The sequence below is a fragment of the Staurois parvus genome, unplaced genomic scaffold, assembly GCF_062004578.1.
Source record: "Staurois parvus isolate SC_StPar_1 unplaced genomic scaffold, SC_StPar_1.0 ptg000221l, whole genome shotgun sequence".
NCBI lineage: Eukaryota > Metazoa > Chordata > Amphibia > Anura > Ranidae > Staurois > Staurois parvus.
This window is the reverse complement of record NW_028318017.1, coordinates 1,240,385-1,254,627: the sequence shown is the minus strand read 5'-3', so window position 1 is coordinate 1,254,627 and position 14,243 is coordinate 1,240,385. Positions and strand designations below refer to the sequence as shown.

At 48.4% G+C, this 14,243-nt stretch overlaps 1 protein-coding gene across 1 annotated transcript in view; it reads right to left on the bottom strand.

Moving 5' to 3' along the window:
- Window positions 1-14,146, bottom strand: part of LOC149460733 (uncharacterized) — a 61,083-nt gene extending 46,937 nt beyond the window's left edge. The window contains exons 1-4 of the mRNA XM_089679227.1: window positions 14,143-14,146; window positions 12,738-13,717; window positions 3,312-3,876; window positions 2,027-2,397 (exon numbers count right to left, since the gene is read on the bottom strand). Of these exons, the coding sequence (XP_089535353.1) occupies window positions 2,027-2,397; window positions 3,312-3,876; window positions 12,738-13,717; window positions 14,143-14,146 (1,920 nt within the window). The remainder of the gene's footprint in view (window positions 1-2,026; window positions 2,398-3,311; window positions 3,877-12,737; window positions 13,718-14,142) is intronic.
- Between the last annotated feature and the right edge of the window lie 97 nt (window positions 14,147-14,243).

Below are 14,243 nucleotides of genomic sequence, written 5' to 3'. Positions count from 1 at the left end.
ATAGTTAGCTGCAAAGAGATCTGATATATTGGGGGTCAGTCTGATTCCCAGGAAAGGAATGTGATTCCGAGACCAAGGAAATGGAAGTATCTGCTTCAAGTGTGCCAGTTCCATAGAGGGAAGGGAGACATTAAGTGCCGTGGATTTGTGAGGGTTTACTATAAGGCCAGAGAGTGAACCAAACCTCTCGAGAAGCCGGAGGAGGGGAGGGGAGGAAGTCAAGGGAGAAGTGAGAAAAAGCAGAACGTCATTCGCAAAGAGGCATAATTTATGATGGGAGCTACCTATTTGAAGCCCTCGAACATCCGGATCAGCTCCGATTAGGAGGGCAAGCGGTTCTATGGCCAAAGCGAAGAGTCAGGGGGAAAGAGGGCAACCTTGCTTAGTGCCCCGGGAGATTGGAAAGTGAGCAGACCTATGTCCTAGGTACCGAATTCTGGCCAATGGCTCTCGATACAGTGAGAAAATCCAGGTTAAAAAGTGTGGGCCAAAGCCCCAGCGGCTCATAATGTACTGTAGATATGGCCATGAGACTGTATCAAATGCCTTCCTGATGTCCAGAGACAGGAAACAGGTCGGAATGTTCCGGGACATAGCGATATGCGCTAGGAGTGTCACGCGTCTGACATTATCTCTGGCCTGTCGAGTTGGGATGAATCCCACCTGATCATTATGAATTAAGGAACCTATACACATATTAAGACGTGTGGAAAGGATTTTGGCAAGTAGTTTAATATCAATATTGAGGAGGGAGATCGGCCTATAATTGGACCATTGCGTATCGTCCGAATTGGGTTTTGGGATCGTGGAGATGGTAGCTTGTACTGATTCTGGGTTGAAGGTATGGCCCGATAATATGGCATTGAAAGAATTGGTGAGGGTGGGCGTTAGAAGGTGGGCAAATTTTTTGTAATATGTGGCGGAGAAACCATCCGGTCCCAGGTGTTTGCTAAGTTTTAGGTTTTTAATTGCGTTTAGGGTTTTGGTTGGGGCAATGGGTTGTTCTAAGGCTGCTAATTGGTGCTCAGAGAGAGCCGGGAAAGAGATGGGGCCAGGAGAGCATCCACCTGGGTGGGGTCGAAGGGAGTGGAGGGAGAGTAGAGTTGTGAAAGGTGCCTGTGGAAAGTTTGTAGGATGCGTTCGGATTACTAGTAAGGTTGCCAGAAGAGGTGCGTATTCGAATGGGTCTAATTGTCTGATCGAGCCTACGAAGCGAAAGAGCTAGAAAGGTACTGGGTTTATTTGCTTTTGTGTAGTATTTGTGTTGGGATCTACGAAGTGAGAGCTCTGCTTGGTCCGTGAGAAATAGATCAAGAGGTAATCGGGCTTGCTCAAGAGCTTCACGGTTGGCTGATGAAGGGGTTGTTTGGAAGGCTTGATGTGATTGGTTATATGTGCGCTCGAGAGAGAGACGTCTTTGTCATTTCGCTTTATTTAAATAGGATGCTTTACTAATGCAGAATCCCCGCAAGACCGGTTTATGTGCTTCCCAAAGGAGGAGAGGAGAAATATCGGGTGTTTGGTTTAGTGAAAGATAATCTTTGAGAGCAACCTCAATTTCTAGACAATGAATGGGATTTGTTAGCAGATTGTCATTAATGATCCAGGAGGGGTCAGAAGGGGATGGGGCTAGGGAGGTCATGGAAGTGAATACGGCGCTATAATCAGACCAGGGAATCGGAAGTATTTCAGAGCCCAGGAGCCGGGAGGGGGAGCTGATAGTTATGAAAATGTGATCTATCCTGGAGAAAGACTTATGAGGGTGTGAATAAAAAGTATATTGACGCTTAGTTGGGTTAAGTTCCCTCCAGGTATCTATCATGGAGTGAAGTTGTAGTACGGCTTGGAAAGATTGATTGGAGGTAGGGAGAGGGGGGGATTGGGGAGATTTGTCAAGAAAGGGGTATAAAGTGCAGTTAGAGTCTCTGCAGACAAACAAAGTACCTCGCGCATGGTGTTCTATTACCAATTATAGATGGGATAGGAATGGTAAAGTACCTTGATTCGGAGCGTAATATGTCGCTACGGTAACGTCCACGTCTAGGAGTTGCCCTGTTAACAGGAGGTAACGACCCTCAGGATCCTTGACTTCATGATATACTGTAAAGGGTGTTGTACGGTGGAAGGCGATGAGTACTCCTCTGTGCTTTGTTGCAGCTGAGGCTGTGTAGACCTGCAGGTAACGGGGCCCAAAAAACTTGGGGGTGGAGTTAGAAGTGTAGTGCATTTCCTGTAGGCAAACGACATGGGCTCTAAGTGACGCAAAAGAGCGAAAGGCTTTGTTGCGCTTCTGTGGAGCGTTGAGGCCCTGAACGTTCAGGGTGAGGATATTAAATGGGCCCATAAGGAAGGTGTATGTTGTATCAGAGGATAAAGTGTTGTTAGCCATGAGGGAGACTGGTAGCCATTATGTAAGGTTGTCTTAATGTGAAAGAAACTGGGTAAGGTCATGGAGCCATTTAAAGGGAAAAGTAGGGGGAAATGAATAGGGAAAAATACCAGGGGGAGGTGGTGTGGGGCCATACTAGGCCCGAGAAGCAGTCCCCGGGGCAACCTAAAGTCAGGTTGGTTCGGGGAGCTGTGGTAGTCCAAGCGCTATTAAATAAGCAATAGCGCAGGGCCTAAGGGGGAGTGCACAGATAAGCGGACCACGGGGATGTCAGAGGTTTTGTTAAGAAAAAGAAAGGGAATACATAGTAAGAAGATCCCGGAAAAGAGTGGGCAGATCAGTACTCAAACAACTGAAGAGGTCCTGAGCTCTGGCGACTATTAGCTTGAAAACTGACCAACAGGGATGAGGAGCTGTAGCATCCAATGCCGCCAAAGCTGAGGCCTCTGCAAACAATCTAAGACCCGACTGAGGGGTAGCGGTATCAACAATAGCACACATTGAGCAACATGCTCTAAAGAATACATGGGAAACAAAGAAATATATTGGCCTTCCCTTATGAGGAAAGCCCAAATAAGGGTGTTTTCCAAAAGCAGAAGTGAACATTATGAAGAAAAGGAACTAGGGGGCTAATCAAGCCCCTATGATCAATGGGAGGTTACACAATGCCTGCTGCTAAGCGTGAGGCAGGGAAGGTGGATATCATAGGCGGTAACCTCGCCGCTGATCAAGTGAAGGCCAGTCCACTTGATCATTTGTGTGGTAAGAGAAGAAGTGAAGGACGCGGTTCAGTCCATGGTGTCTTGTGGAGGTGTGCCCGGTGAGGTGAAGCGCCCACGTTTGTGGACACTGAATTGACTGCCAGCTGAGCGTGGAGGATAGGGTTTCTGTGGTGAGCAGGATGTAGATCTGCTTTTGGTACCCTCCGGCTGGCTCGAGGGGGAGTGTAGCTGAAGGTTCCGCAGGACGTCCAGTAGATCTTCAGCGGTTTTGCAAGAGTAGTCCCGGGACTGGTATCTGAAGCGTACTGCGAAGGGGAAGCTCCATTTATACGGTATTGCATGATGCTGAAGCGCTTGCAGATGTGGTTTCATAGCTCTACGTTTAACGATGGTTGTTGGGCAAAGATCTTGGAATAATTGGTAGGTGTGGCCTTGGAACCGTAGGGAGTCTGTGTTGCGGGCTGCCTGCAGGAGTTGCTCCTTAGTACGGAAAAAGTGGAGCTTGGCTATGATATCGCGTGGCGGGCCCTCAGAGCATCGTGGGGCTAATGCCCTATGGACCCTGTCCATTTCTAATCGGTCAATTGGAATGGTTGGGGCGAGCTCCTGGAACAGTGCCGTTATAGTAGACTGGACATCGACAATCGACTCTGGAAGGCCACGGACGCGCAGGTTTGAGCGCCTTGCCCGATTCTTGAAGTCTTCTAAGCGCGCTAACAATGTAGCGTTTTCGTCACGCAAGAGATCAAGATCGTCAGCATGTGTCTGAAGTGAGGTGTCAAGATCGTCTACTTTTTATTCTAGGTCCGCCGTGCGTTGTCCCATTTCTCAAATTTCTCTGGACAGCGTAGCGGTGATACTGTCTGAGGTTTGTTTCAGGGCTTTATGCAGCATCTTCTCAAAACGCACCAGAAGATCGGGGGGTGTAAGGTCAGGAGTCAGGGTGTGTGTGGGGGCGTCTGGATCTACATTGGACTCACCCTCAGATGCGCTGGGATGGCTTGGTGGTGCATCCCTCAGCACTGCGTAGGATCCTGTAGCCTGCTTGCTACTGTGTGATGTAATTGTGGCCATTTTGGATGAGGCTTTTGCCAGTGCCTCCTTTATGGGCTTCTGCTGTGGTGGAGCCTGGTGGTGGGGTGCCCCCTTCACCATGCTGCTGTCAGGTGAGAGTGTCCTTCAGAATGGAGCCCCCCACGATCTGGTAATGGAAGTGTCTGAGCTATGATGCAGACTTGTGGGAAGTGGGCATGCCTCTGTGCGGCCTGCGAGGGAGACGGAGCTGCGGCTCCTTATATCCGTATCACCGACCGCTGGCCTGCAAACGAGCCGGATCGGGTCTGGGGGGGTGTCACAGTGGAGGTATGTACCTCTCCAGGTGCCGTGCCGGCCAGGATCTGTGGGCGGATTACCTCTGCAACCCGACGGGGAGACAGAGCTCTATCTCTCCATGTCCGTCCCACCGGCCGCACATGCGCACTCCACACACCGCCATTTTTAATGCAGGAACATGTGTGTTTGGATTGTACACTTACATGTTGATACGTTTGTGATGCGTTTTTACCGTGTTTTGTTCAGCTCTTTTTTTTTTTCAAAGTGGAATTTTTTTTGTTGGGCAGAATACAAATGCAAAAACACACTACCATGTATTTCAACAGATTCTCCATTGAACTCTATTGTAGCAAAAAATGCTGCTTTTTGCTTTTAAAAAAGTCCCTGACCCTTTCCAAAAACACAGCAACTCAAAAAAGCCTAGATGTGAACATGGCCCATAGGAAACAATGTTAAGTGGACTGTTATGCGTTTCTGAAAACAAAAAGTACTAAAAAACGCATTGGTGTGAATGGAGCCTGAATAATCATTCCTGTAAAATATCTACCTTACACGGCTACCAGGGAAACTCATATATAACACAAGATAAGGAAGAAAATATAATTCTAGTTCTTATGCAGCCAACACTTTAACAAAGATATTTTATTACCTATAGAAAATACATTAAAACAGGTTCCCTCTGAAATCAAATCTTTTTGGTGAAGAAAATGTAAAAATATTCTTTAAAGTATAAAAATAAATATCAATCCACTCATAATGAAGATGTTGGACATAAATGACAAGGATGTAATGGTCACAGAGGAATGGTGGTGGAGATCTCTCAAAGTAAGAACACTTCCTTGAATGGTTCTATAAATAAAGAATGAATCCTGGAGGGAATAAAGCTGTAAAGCAATAAATAATATATAAACTGGCTCATCCACTTCATCCATAAAGACATTGTGATTGAAGATCTTCTAGATCACATAGAAGGAGGACTCATCCATGATTTCATACATTTGTTTGGAAGGATAGAACAATCCTCAGAAGGGAACATGTAGGATGACAGGAAAGGCTCCTGACTGGTGAGATCCTCCAAACATAATGATGACATCCATGAACTGGAGCGAGCTCGTTGGGGTGATAAAGCCAATCTGGAAACACTGTGTAGACGTTCTCCAAGAACTCAGCACACTCCAGGTGTGGAGAAAGTCTCCAGGTGGGTTTAGCCTGTCATTTATCATAGATACAAACACACTGTAACCGGGATGGATCACTGCCATTTGCTCTCTTTTTTAGTCTGCTGGCATAGCTGTGTCCAAATTCGATAGATCTGTACCTATGATCCGCTGAGCTTTATTTCTCCTCCTGAGACCGACACTTCCTATCCTCCATCCTACAGCCATCATACTACACTGCAGTGTGGATGGGAAGAATACTCTCCATGGTGCAATGATAGAAATTGACCAGAATTCCTGGACACCAAAACACCAATCATATGAATGTGGAACTCTTTGGCGTAATCCTCTTTGCAAAAGGTTCTGCAATGCCTTCTCTTCTCACCTTGGAACTCCTATCTGAAGATATCCACCTGTAAACTTGTACACAAAGGGCATTTACTCTGTCAAAGATCTGCTGAACAACACTTACATAAGAACGTTTCAGGATCTCTGCCTCAGTTATTTTCTGGACCAGAAAGACTTCTACAAATTCCTCAGAATTAGACATATGCTACCTCACCTGCACTGGTGTGAGAACACTCAGCCCATGGGCCTCATAACACTCTTCAACAGCTCTACACCTTCCAGCTACCATCTCTCTACCTTGTACCACCCACTCCAAAAACAAACTCATACAACCAAACTCCCAACAATGGAATTCTGGAAATCGGAAATTCTCTATCTTTAAAAAAAAACAAAACAATATTTTCTCATGTCTGTTATAAAAAATATCCAATAAACTCAAATTTCATCATAAATTTAGGCCAAAATGTATTCTGCTATAAGTCTTTGGTAAAAAAAAAATCCAAATAACTGCATATTAATTGCTTTGTATGAAAGTTATATCATCTACAAACTATGGGATAGATAATGGAATTTACACAACTTTTACTTTCTGACTGCCCATCACATTTCTTGAGGTGCTAAAATACCAGGACAGTACAAACACCCCCAAATGACCCCTTTTCGGAAAGAAGACACCCTAAGCTATCTGCTGAAAGGCATGTTGAGTCCATGGAAGATTTTTTTGTTCCTCATTTGTTTTTCTCTTACACAAAATTGTCACTTAAGTGACATATTACTCACACAAGCCATGGGTATATTTATTTATTTATTATTTATTTATTTATCGAGTTTATATAGCGCCAAAGGGTTTGCTCAGCGCTGTACAATAGAGGGGGGACAATACATGAAACAGAACAGTAACATCAAACAGCACACGAGGGGTTAGAGGGCCCTACTCTTTCGAGCGTACAATCTAGGAGGGAGGGGGTAGAGGCACAGGAGGAAACGGCTGTGGGGGATGGAGTGGTAGGAGGAGGGAAGGGCAGCGGCTGTTAGGTGAGGGTGGAGTAGGCTTCCCTGAAGAGGTGGGTTTTCAGGGAGCGCCTGAAGGTGAGGAGGGAAGGTGACAGTCTGATGGATTGGGGTAGTGAGTTCCAGAGGATGGGGGAGGACCTGGAGAAGTCTTGCAGTCGTGCGTGGGAGGAAGAGACCAGGGAGCAAGATAGAAGGAGGTCCTGTGAAGAGCGAAGGGTACGGGTAGGGTGGTACCTGGGAATCAGGTCGGTGAGGTAGTTAGGGGCAGTGTTGTGAATGGCCTTATAGGTCAGGGTGAGCAATTTAAATTTAATGCGTTGGGCAATGGGGAGCCAGTGGAGGGAGAGGCAGAGGGGGGTGGCAGAGGTGGAGCGGCTGGTGAGGTGGATGAGTCTGGCCGCTGAGTTCAGGATGGTCTGAAGCAAGGAGAGCCTGCACTGGGGTAGGCCGGTGAGGAGGGAGTTGCAGTAGTCCAGGCGTGAGATAATCAGGGAGTGTACTAGTAGTTTAGTGGTGTCTGGGGTAAGGAAGGAGCGTATCTTGGCGATATTGCGGAGGTGGAGTCTGCATGTGTTTGTGAGAGATTTGATATGAGGTTGAAAGGAAAGGTTTGAGTCCAGAATGACGCCAAGGACCCTGGCTTGCTGGGCGGGATTGATGGTGGTGTTGTTGGTAGTGATGGAAAGGATGGGGGGGGGAGGCGCGGGCTGGGGGGAAGATGAGAAGCTCGGTTTTGGAGAGGTTGAGTTTGAGGAAATGGAGCGACATCCAGTCAGAGATGTCGTTTAGGAGGTGAGTGATGCGGGCGGAGAATGTGGGGGTGAGGTGAGGGGTGGATAGGTAGATTTGAGTATCATCGGCATAGAGGTGGTAATTGAAGCCGTGGGAGTGTATGAGTTTGCCAAGGGAGGAGGTGTAGATGGAGAAGAGAAGGGGTCCAAGGACAGAGCCCTGGGGGACCCCAACAGAGAGGGGGAGTGAGGAGGAGGTGGCACCGTTGTAGGAAACGCTGAAGGAGCGTTGGGATAGATAGGACGAGAACCAGGAGAGAGCGGTGTCTCTGATGCCAAGGGAGAGTAGTTTATTAAGGAGGAGGGGGTGGTCGACTGTGTCAAAGGCCGCGGAGAGGTCTAGGAGGAGGAGGACAGAGTAGTCGCCTTTGGCTTTGGCGGTTAGCAGGTTGTTGGTGATTTTGAGGAGGGCAGTTTCGGTGGAGTGTAGGGGACGGAAGCCGGACTGTAGTGGGTCAAGGAGGTTGCTGTCAGTCAGGTGGGCGCTTAGGCGATCGAAGACCAAGCGCTCAAGGAGCTTGGAAGTGAGTGGCAGCAGGGAAATTGGTCTGAGGTTGTTGAGGTCAGTGGGGTCCAGGGAGGGCTTTTTGAGTATGGGGGTGATGTGCGCATGTTTTAGGGGGGAGGGGAAGACGCCAGTAGAGAGGGAGAGATTAAAGATGTGGGTAAGGGAGCGGATGAGGGAAGAGGGGGGTGACCGGAGGAGTTGGGAGGGGATAGGGTCCAGGGGGCAGGTAGTGAGGCGGGCTTCTGAGAAGACTCTGCTGACTTCCTCAGTGGTAGTAGGGCTGAAGGAGTGCAGTGATGGGGGGGTTACGGTAGGCAGGGCCTTGGGTGTGGTGGGGGGCAGTGCCGTTGCGAGGTCAGAGGAGGGGAGAGATGAGGGGGTGATGGAAGGGGGGAGGCTAGATGGGGAGGTAGATTGCAAGTTGACTATGTCCTTGCGGATTGCGTCAATCTTGTTGTGGAGATGAGTGGCAATTTCGTGGGCGGTGAGTGAGGTACTAACTGGAGGAGGGGGGGGAGAGAGCAGGGAGTTGAAGGTGGAGAAGAGTCGGCGAGGGCAGGTGGATAGGGTGTTAATCAGGTTAACAAAGTAGGCCTGCTTGGCGGCGTGGAGGGAGGAGGTGTAGGTGAGGAAGGCAGATTTGTAGAGGGAGAATGCATGAGGGGACCTGGTTTTGCGCCATAGTCTCTCCAGCGCACGGCTGCGACGTTTGAGGCATTTAGTGTGGTCGTTCTGCCATGGTTGGAGCGGTCTGGGTTTGATGTTGCGTGTGGTTAGGGGTGCCAGAGAGTCTAGGGTAGCTGATAGTGAGTCGTTGTACGTGTTAGTGGCTAGGTCAGGACATGACAGTGGAAGGATGCTGTCGTGTAAGCGGTCGGCAGCCGAGTGGAGGGGGGCTGGGTGCAGGTTGCGGAGGTTGCGGCTGGTGATGGTTTGGCGCACTGGGGGGGGGGAGTTAGGGGAAGGGGAGGTGGAGAACGTGAGGAGGTGGTGGTCGGAGAGAGGGAAGGGGGTGTTAGTGAAGTGGTTAAGGGTACAGAGGTGGGAGAAGACGAGGTCCAGGGTGTTCCCATTGATGTGGGTGGAGGATTGAGTGTATTGTGTGAGTGTGAAGGAGGAGGTTAGGTGGAGGAGTTGGGAGGTAGCTGGGGTGTTGTCATTGATGGGGATGTTGAAGTCCCCGAGGATGATGGTCGGTAGCTCAGAGGAGAGGAAGAAGGGAAGCCAGGCGGCGAAGTCATCCAGGAAGCGGGCTATGGATCCGGGGGGCCTGTAGATCACTGCGATCCTTAGGGGGGTGGGTGAGAAGAGCCGGATGCAGTGAGCCTCGAAGGAGGAGAAGGTTAGGGAGGGGGGGTTAGGGAGGACCTGGAAGGTGCTCAGCGGTGATAGGAGCAGGCCGACACCACCACCTTTGTGACCGCCCAATCTAGGTGAATGGGACCAGATGAGACCTCCATGGGAGAGTGCCGCAGGGGAGGTAGTGTCAGTGGCCTGTACCCAGGTTTCGGTGATGGCTAGGAGGTTGAGGGAGCGGGAGATAAAGAGGTCATGGATGGCAGTTAGTTTGTTGCAAACCGAACGGGCGTTCAGAAGTGCAACCGAGAGAGGGGGGATGGATGCGGGGAGGAGGTGCACAGGTATGAGGTTGAGGGGGTTGCGGCGGCTGGCGGGGGCAGGGGGGTCCCTGGAGGGGGGGAGAGGTGGTGAGGGGCCAGGGTTCGGGGTATATGTGGAATTACACTCCAAAATACATTCTGCTACTTCTACTGAGTATGGGGATACCACATTTGAGAGAATTTTTGGAAGCCTAGCCACAAATAGGAGCCTGAAATCCAATGACCACTTTAAAAGCCTGAAAGTGCATAACTTCCTCATTTCACTTTCTCACTACCTATCACAGTTTTGGAGGCCCTGAAATACCAGATAGCACCCCCCCAATCACAGGTCTGATAGACAGGTCTGACCCCATATCTGGCACGCTTGCTAGGGAGAAATTGTTTGAATGCAAGGTGGCCAGAAAAATTAATGAGGGACTCATCAACGCAGATTTTTTACTGGGCAGTATAGTCATCTGCATATTTTTGGTTAAGGTGATTTACGAGGGGCACTCCTGGACTCATCTTCACCTCTTCTGGATAGGGAGGATCAGCGATATAAAATTGGCAATTTTTCCAAAACTCGTTTAGTTATTCCGTTCTCTTACCCATAAATCCCCATCTCCTCCTATACTTTTTTTTTTTAAATCAGGTCTTGTGATTCAACTGAGCAGAAAAAGGGCCACGCATCTCAAGACATACTATATTTATACATAAGGAACAAGGAGGTTTGGGTGTTCCAAATTTTACTAAATATTTCTTGGTGCCCAGATTACCCCACTAACCTCCCTTTACACCACAAAACATTCCCCTTATGGGCTGACTTAGAAGCATTGCTCTGTTCTCAAAAGTCTTGTCGTTCACTCCCATGGCGTCCTCCAAAATCCAGATCTACATCTATCAGCCTCTTGATGGGTCACACACTCTGCGCCTGGAACTCTGATAAATATTCCAGCAACTTTATTGCACCTCACTTGACTCTCTGTCCTCTTTTGGGCGATCCTAAAATGGTTACAAACATTACTAACTCGCCACCTTCCCAGGAACCCTTGGTACGATGGCATTTGAATCCCCCCAGGCCTCACGAGTTCCCAATTTAAAATTAGCTATAAATGTTCTACTAGCAGCAAAACAATACTTGAAAACAAGAGCTTGGCCCCCTCGTGGAAGTCCATCTTAGCAAAGATGTCATCTAAGAAAGATGTCTAATAAGAAATTCTTAGAAATTTGGGCCGGGTGGATACATTACACTCACCCCCCCATGTCCCCTGACACCTACACACTGCTATAGGCATTCAGGCCCCAGGTTTCTGGTAAGGGGGTCCCCGATGTCCTCCATCTGTTCTTCATCTTACCATCTTGTTCTATTTCCTTCCCTCTTCCTTTTCTCTCAGCCCCCTGACCTGGGAGGCCTTGGTTACTGGGTATCTTGCCTATCCTCTGTGCAGGACCCGACTCTCACACCCAGTCAAGAGTGTCTCCAAAATTATGGCTAACTCAAGATTTAGCCTCCCCCTCATTTTATTCTCTTCTCCTTCCCTAATTATCCTCTTGTTGCCATTCTTACAATGTGTATGGTTACTGTAAACCCGATCTAGTAACACGCCGCGCTCATTGATCTTTATATCCATCACTTGTATTCTCTTGTATGATTTACGGATGCACGCTGGAATTGTTTTCATGGGTTGGTTACTTCTGAACATTTGTACGAGTTTCACAATGTATCCTACAAAACTTTAATAATAAAAACTTACTGCAAGTGAAAGTTAGTTGGACAAATGTGAGGAGCATTTGCCCCGCCGAGATACATTCTGGCCATCATTTATTTTACACAATGATTTCCTATGTTGGTCAGCTCCATCTAGTGGCCTCAATGCAGTATTTTCCTGAAATCCCTCTGTGATATGGGGGTTTGTTAGCTCCTGTGGTAGATATTTGTAAGTGAGTCCACGTCAGTCAAGACTTGTGGTTTATCGGCACGGCAGCCCACTTTTATTAAGAAGGAAAATAAAAGTCTTTACACCATAAGGTTTCCCACGCAGGGGATTGTCCAGCTTTGTCAATACATCAGATAACTGAAAATGCTAGCTCACCTGGCTACACTTCAGCAGCACCACTGATCTTTACACTGGTCCCCAGACTAGGACTTCTTCAGGATTACTCAGCCTTGGTTACAGCACCTCACTACACAGGTCCACTCCTGGCCTCTACATAGGGTTCCCCACCCCCCTCAAGCTTGATCACTCCTCCATTGACTTCTGGACTCCCTCCAGCCCCCTGGACTCACAAGCCACTTCAGGTCCCCCAGACTCTTGGAGCTGTCCTGACTTTCCCAGTCCTTGGGCAAGGAATCCCACCTCACAAGGGATGCAGTCTCCAGCAAGAACCCCCAGCTCTCCTGACAGGGTCCTGTCTCCAAATGTCAGAAGACCTGGCCTATAATGATCCTGCCCACCTATGTACTCACGCAGGCTGCAGGCATCTAGCAAAGCCTGGACATAGGACTGAAGGTCTTGTACCCACCAAGAATCTCTGGAACCTTCAAGGTCCAGGTCCCGACCCGGAACTACCAAAACCATTGAAAACCTAGAACACAGTTTTCTCTGCTCACAAAATACATGTTGGAGCTTCTCAAACAGCAGCCAGGAGGACCCTGTGTCATTGTCACAGTAGCAGTACCTCACACTTCCACACCTCCATCAGACCTCCTATCAGGGTGTGCTTCTTCCCCACATGAGAGCTTGGATGCCCAGCAACATTCATCTAGAAGACATTTCCCACACTCAAGGCACTAATACATCTCCAGGGTTCTGTGGGACCCCTGATGTACAGGAACACAGGACTTCAGTGAGGAACATTTCCCTCACTCAGGACAGAAAAGTGGCTTCTCCCCCATGTGAGATCTCTGATGTCTGGAAAGATGCGACTTCCGTGAAAAACATTTCCCGCACTCAGGACAGCAATACGGCTTCTCTCCTTTGTGAGATCTCTGATGTGTGTTAAGATTTGACTTATTTGAAAAACATTTCCCACACTCAGGACAGGAATACATCTTCTCCCCTGTGTGAAACGTCTGATGTGAGCAAAGATGGGCCTTCTGTGAAAAACATTTCCCGCACTCTGGACAGGAAAACGGCTTCTCCCCCGTGTGACATCTCTGATGTTTGGAAAGAATGGACTTTTGTGAAAAACATTTCCCGCACTCAGGACAAGAATACATCTTCTCCTCTGTGTGAGACTTCTGATGTTTGTAAAGATTTGATGTCTGTGAAAAACATTTGCCGCACTCAAAACAAGAATACGGCTTCTCCCCTGTGTGAGATCTCTGATGTGTGTAAACACTGGACTTCTCTGAAAAACTTTTCCCACACTCAGGACAGGAATACGGCTTCTCCCCCGTGTGAGACCTTTGATGTGTGTAAAGATTGGACTTCTGTGCAAAACATTTCCCGCACTCAGGACAGGAATATGGCTTCTCCCCCTTGTGCAGTCTCTGATGTGTGTAAAGATTGGACTTGTCTGAAAAACATTTTCCGCATTCAGGACAAGAAAACGGCTTCTCCCCTGTGTGAGATCTCTGATGGGTGTAAAGATTAGACTTTCTTGCAAAACCCTTTCCGCACTCTGTACAGGAGAAGCTCTTCCCTGTTGGAAGGCCGGCCCGGTCCCGCACAGTCTGAGGTTCCTCAGGATACGAGGAATCCGGTGGTCCATCTACACTGGGTGGTGCCGGATGGACATTGGAGGGAGCCGGGTTTTCTCCTGGACTGTACTGTGTGATGTCCTCATCTTCTACTTTCCAGTCTGGAGACAAAGTGAGACAATCCTCGGAGGTTTTCCTTATCTCCTGGCCCTGGACTAAAATACAAAGACAAAGAGGATTACTAGACAGGAGCTGATTGGTTTCCCCAAACCAGGACTCCGCCCACATCAGGCAACTTGGTCTCTGAGGGGGCTTAAAATTCCACCCTCAAGGGAACTAGGAAATGGCTCCTCTGATCTCCTACCAGGTCATTTCTTTATTCATGGACCTTAGTCAGAGAGTGAGGAAACAACCAGAACTGTCTTTTAAAGGAGGGACAGTGATGAGGGGATTGTAGGACGAGGGTCCCCACCCCCTCTATCACTCATCGCCATCTTCCCAACACAAGAAGTACTGCACTTCCTTATTTAGTCCATGATTTAGGCTTGGTTAACATCTGTGTGGGTGGTGCCACTGTGGGACCTAGCAGACAACAGAGCAAGTAACCCTTGAAGAACTGTTGGGGAAAAAGTTATAAGACTCATACCCCAGGTGCCTAGGTCTAGTAATGTCTATGGTGAAAATGAACATTTTGCTGCCAGCTGAACCCCAGAACCTCCATAAATCCAGTCTAGATACATA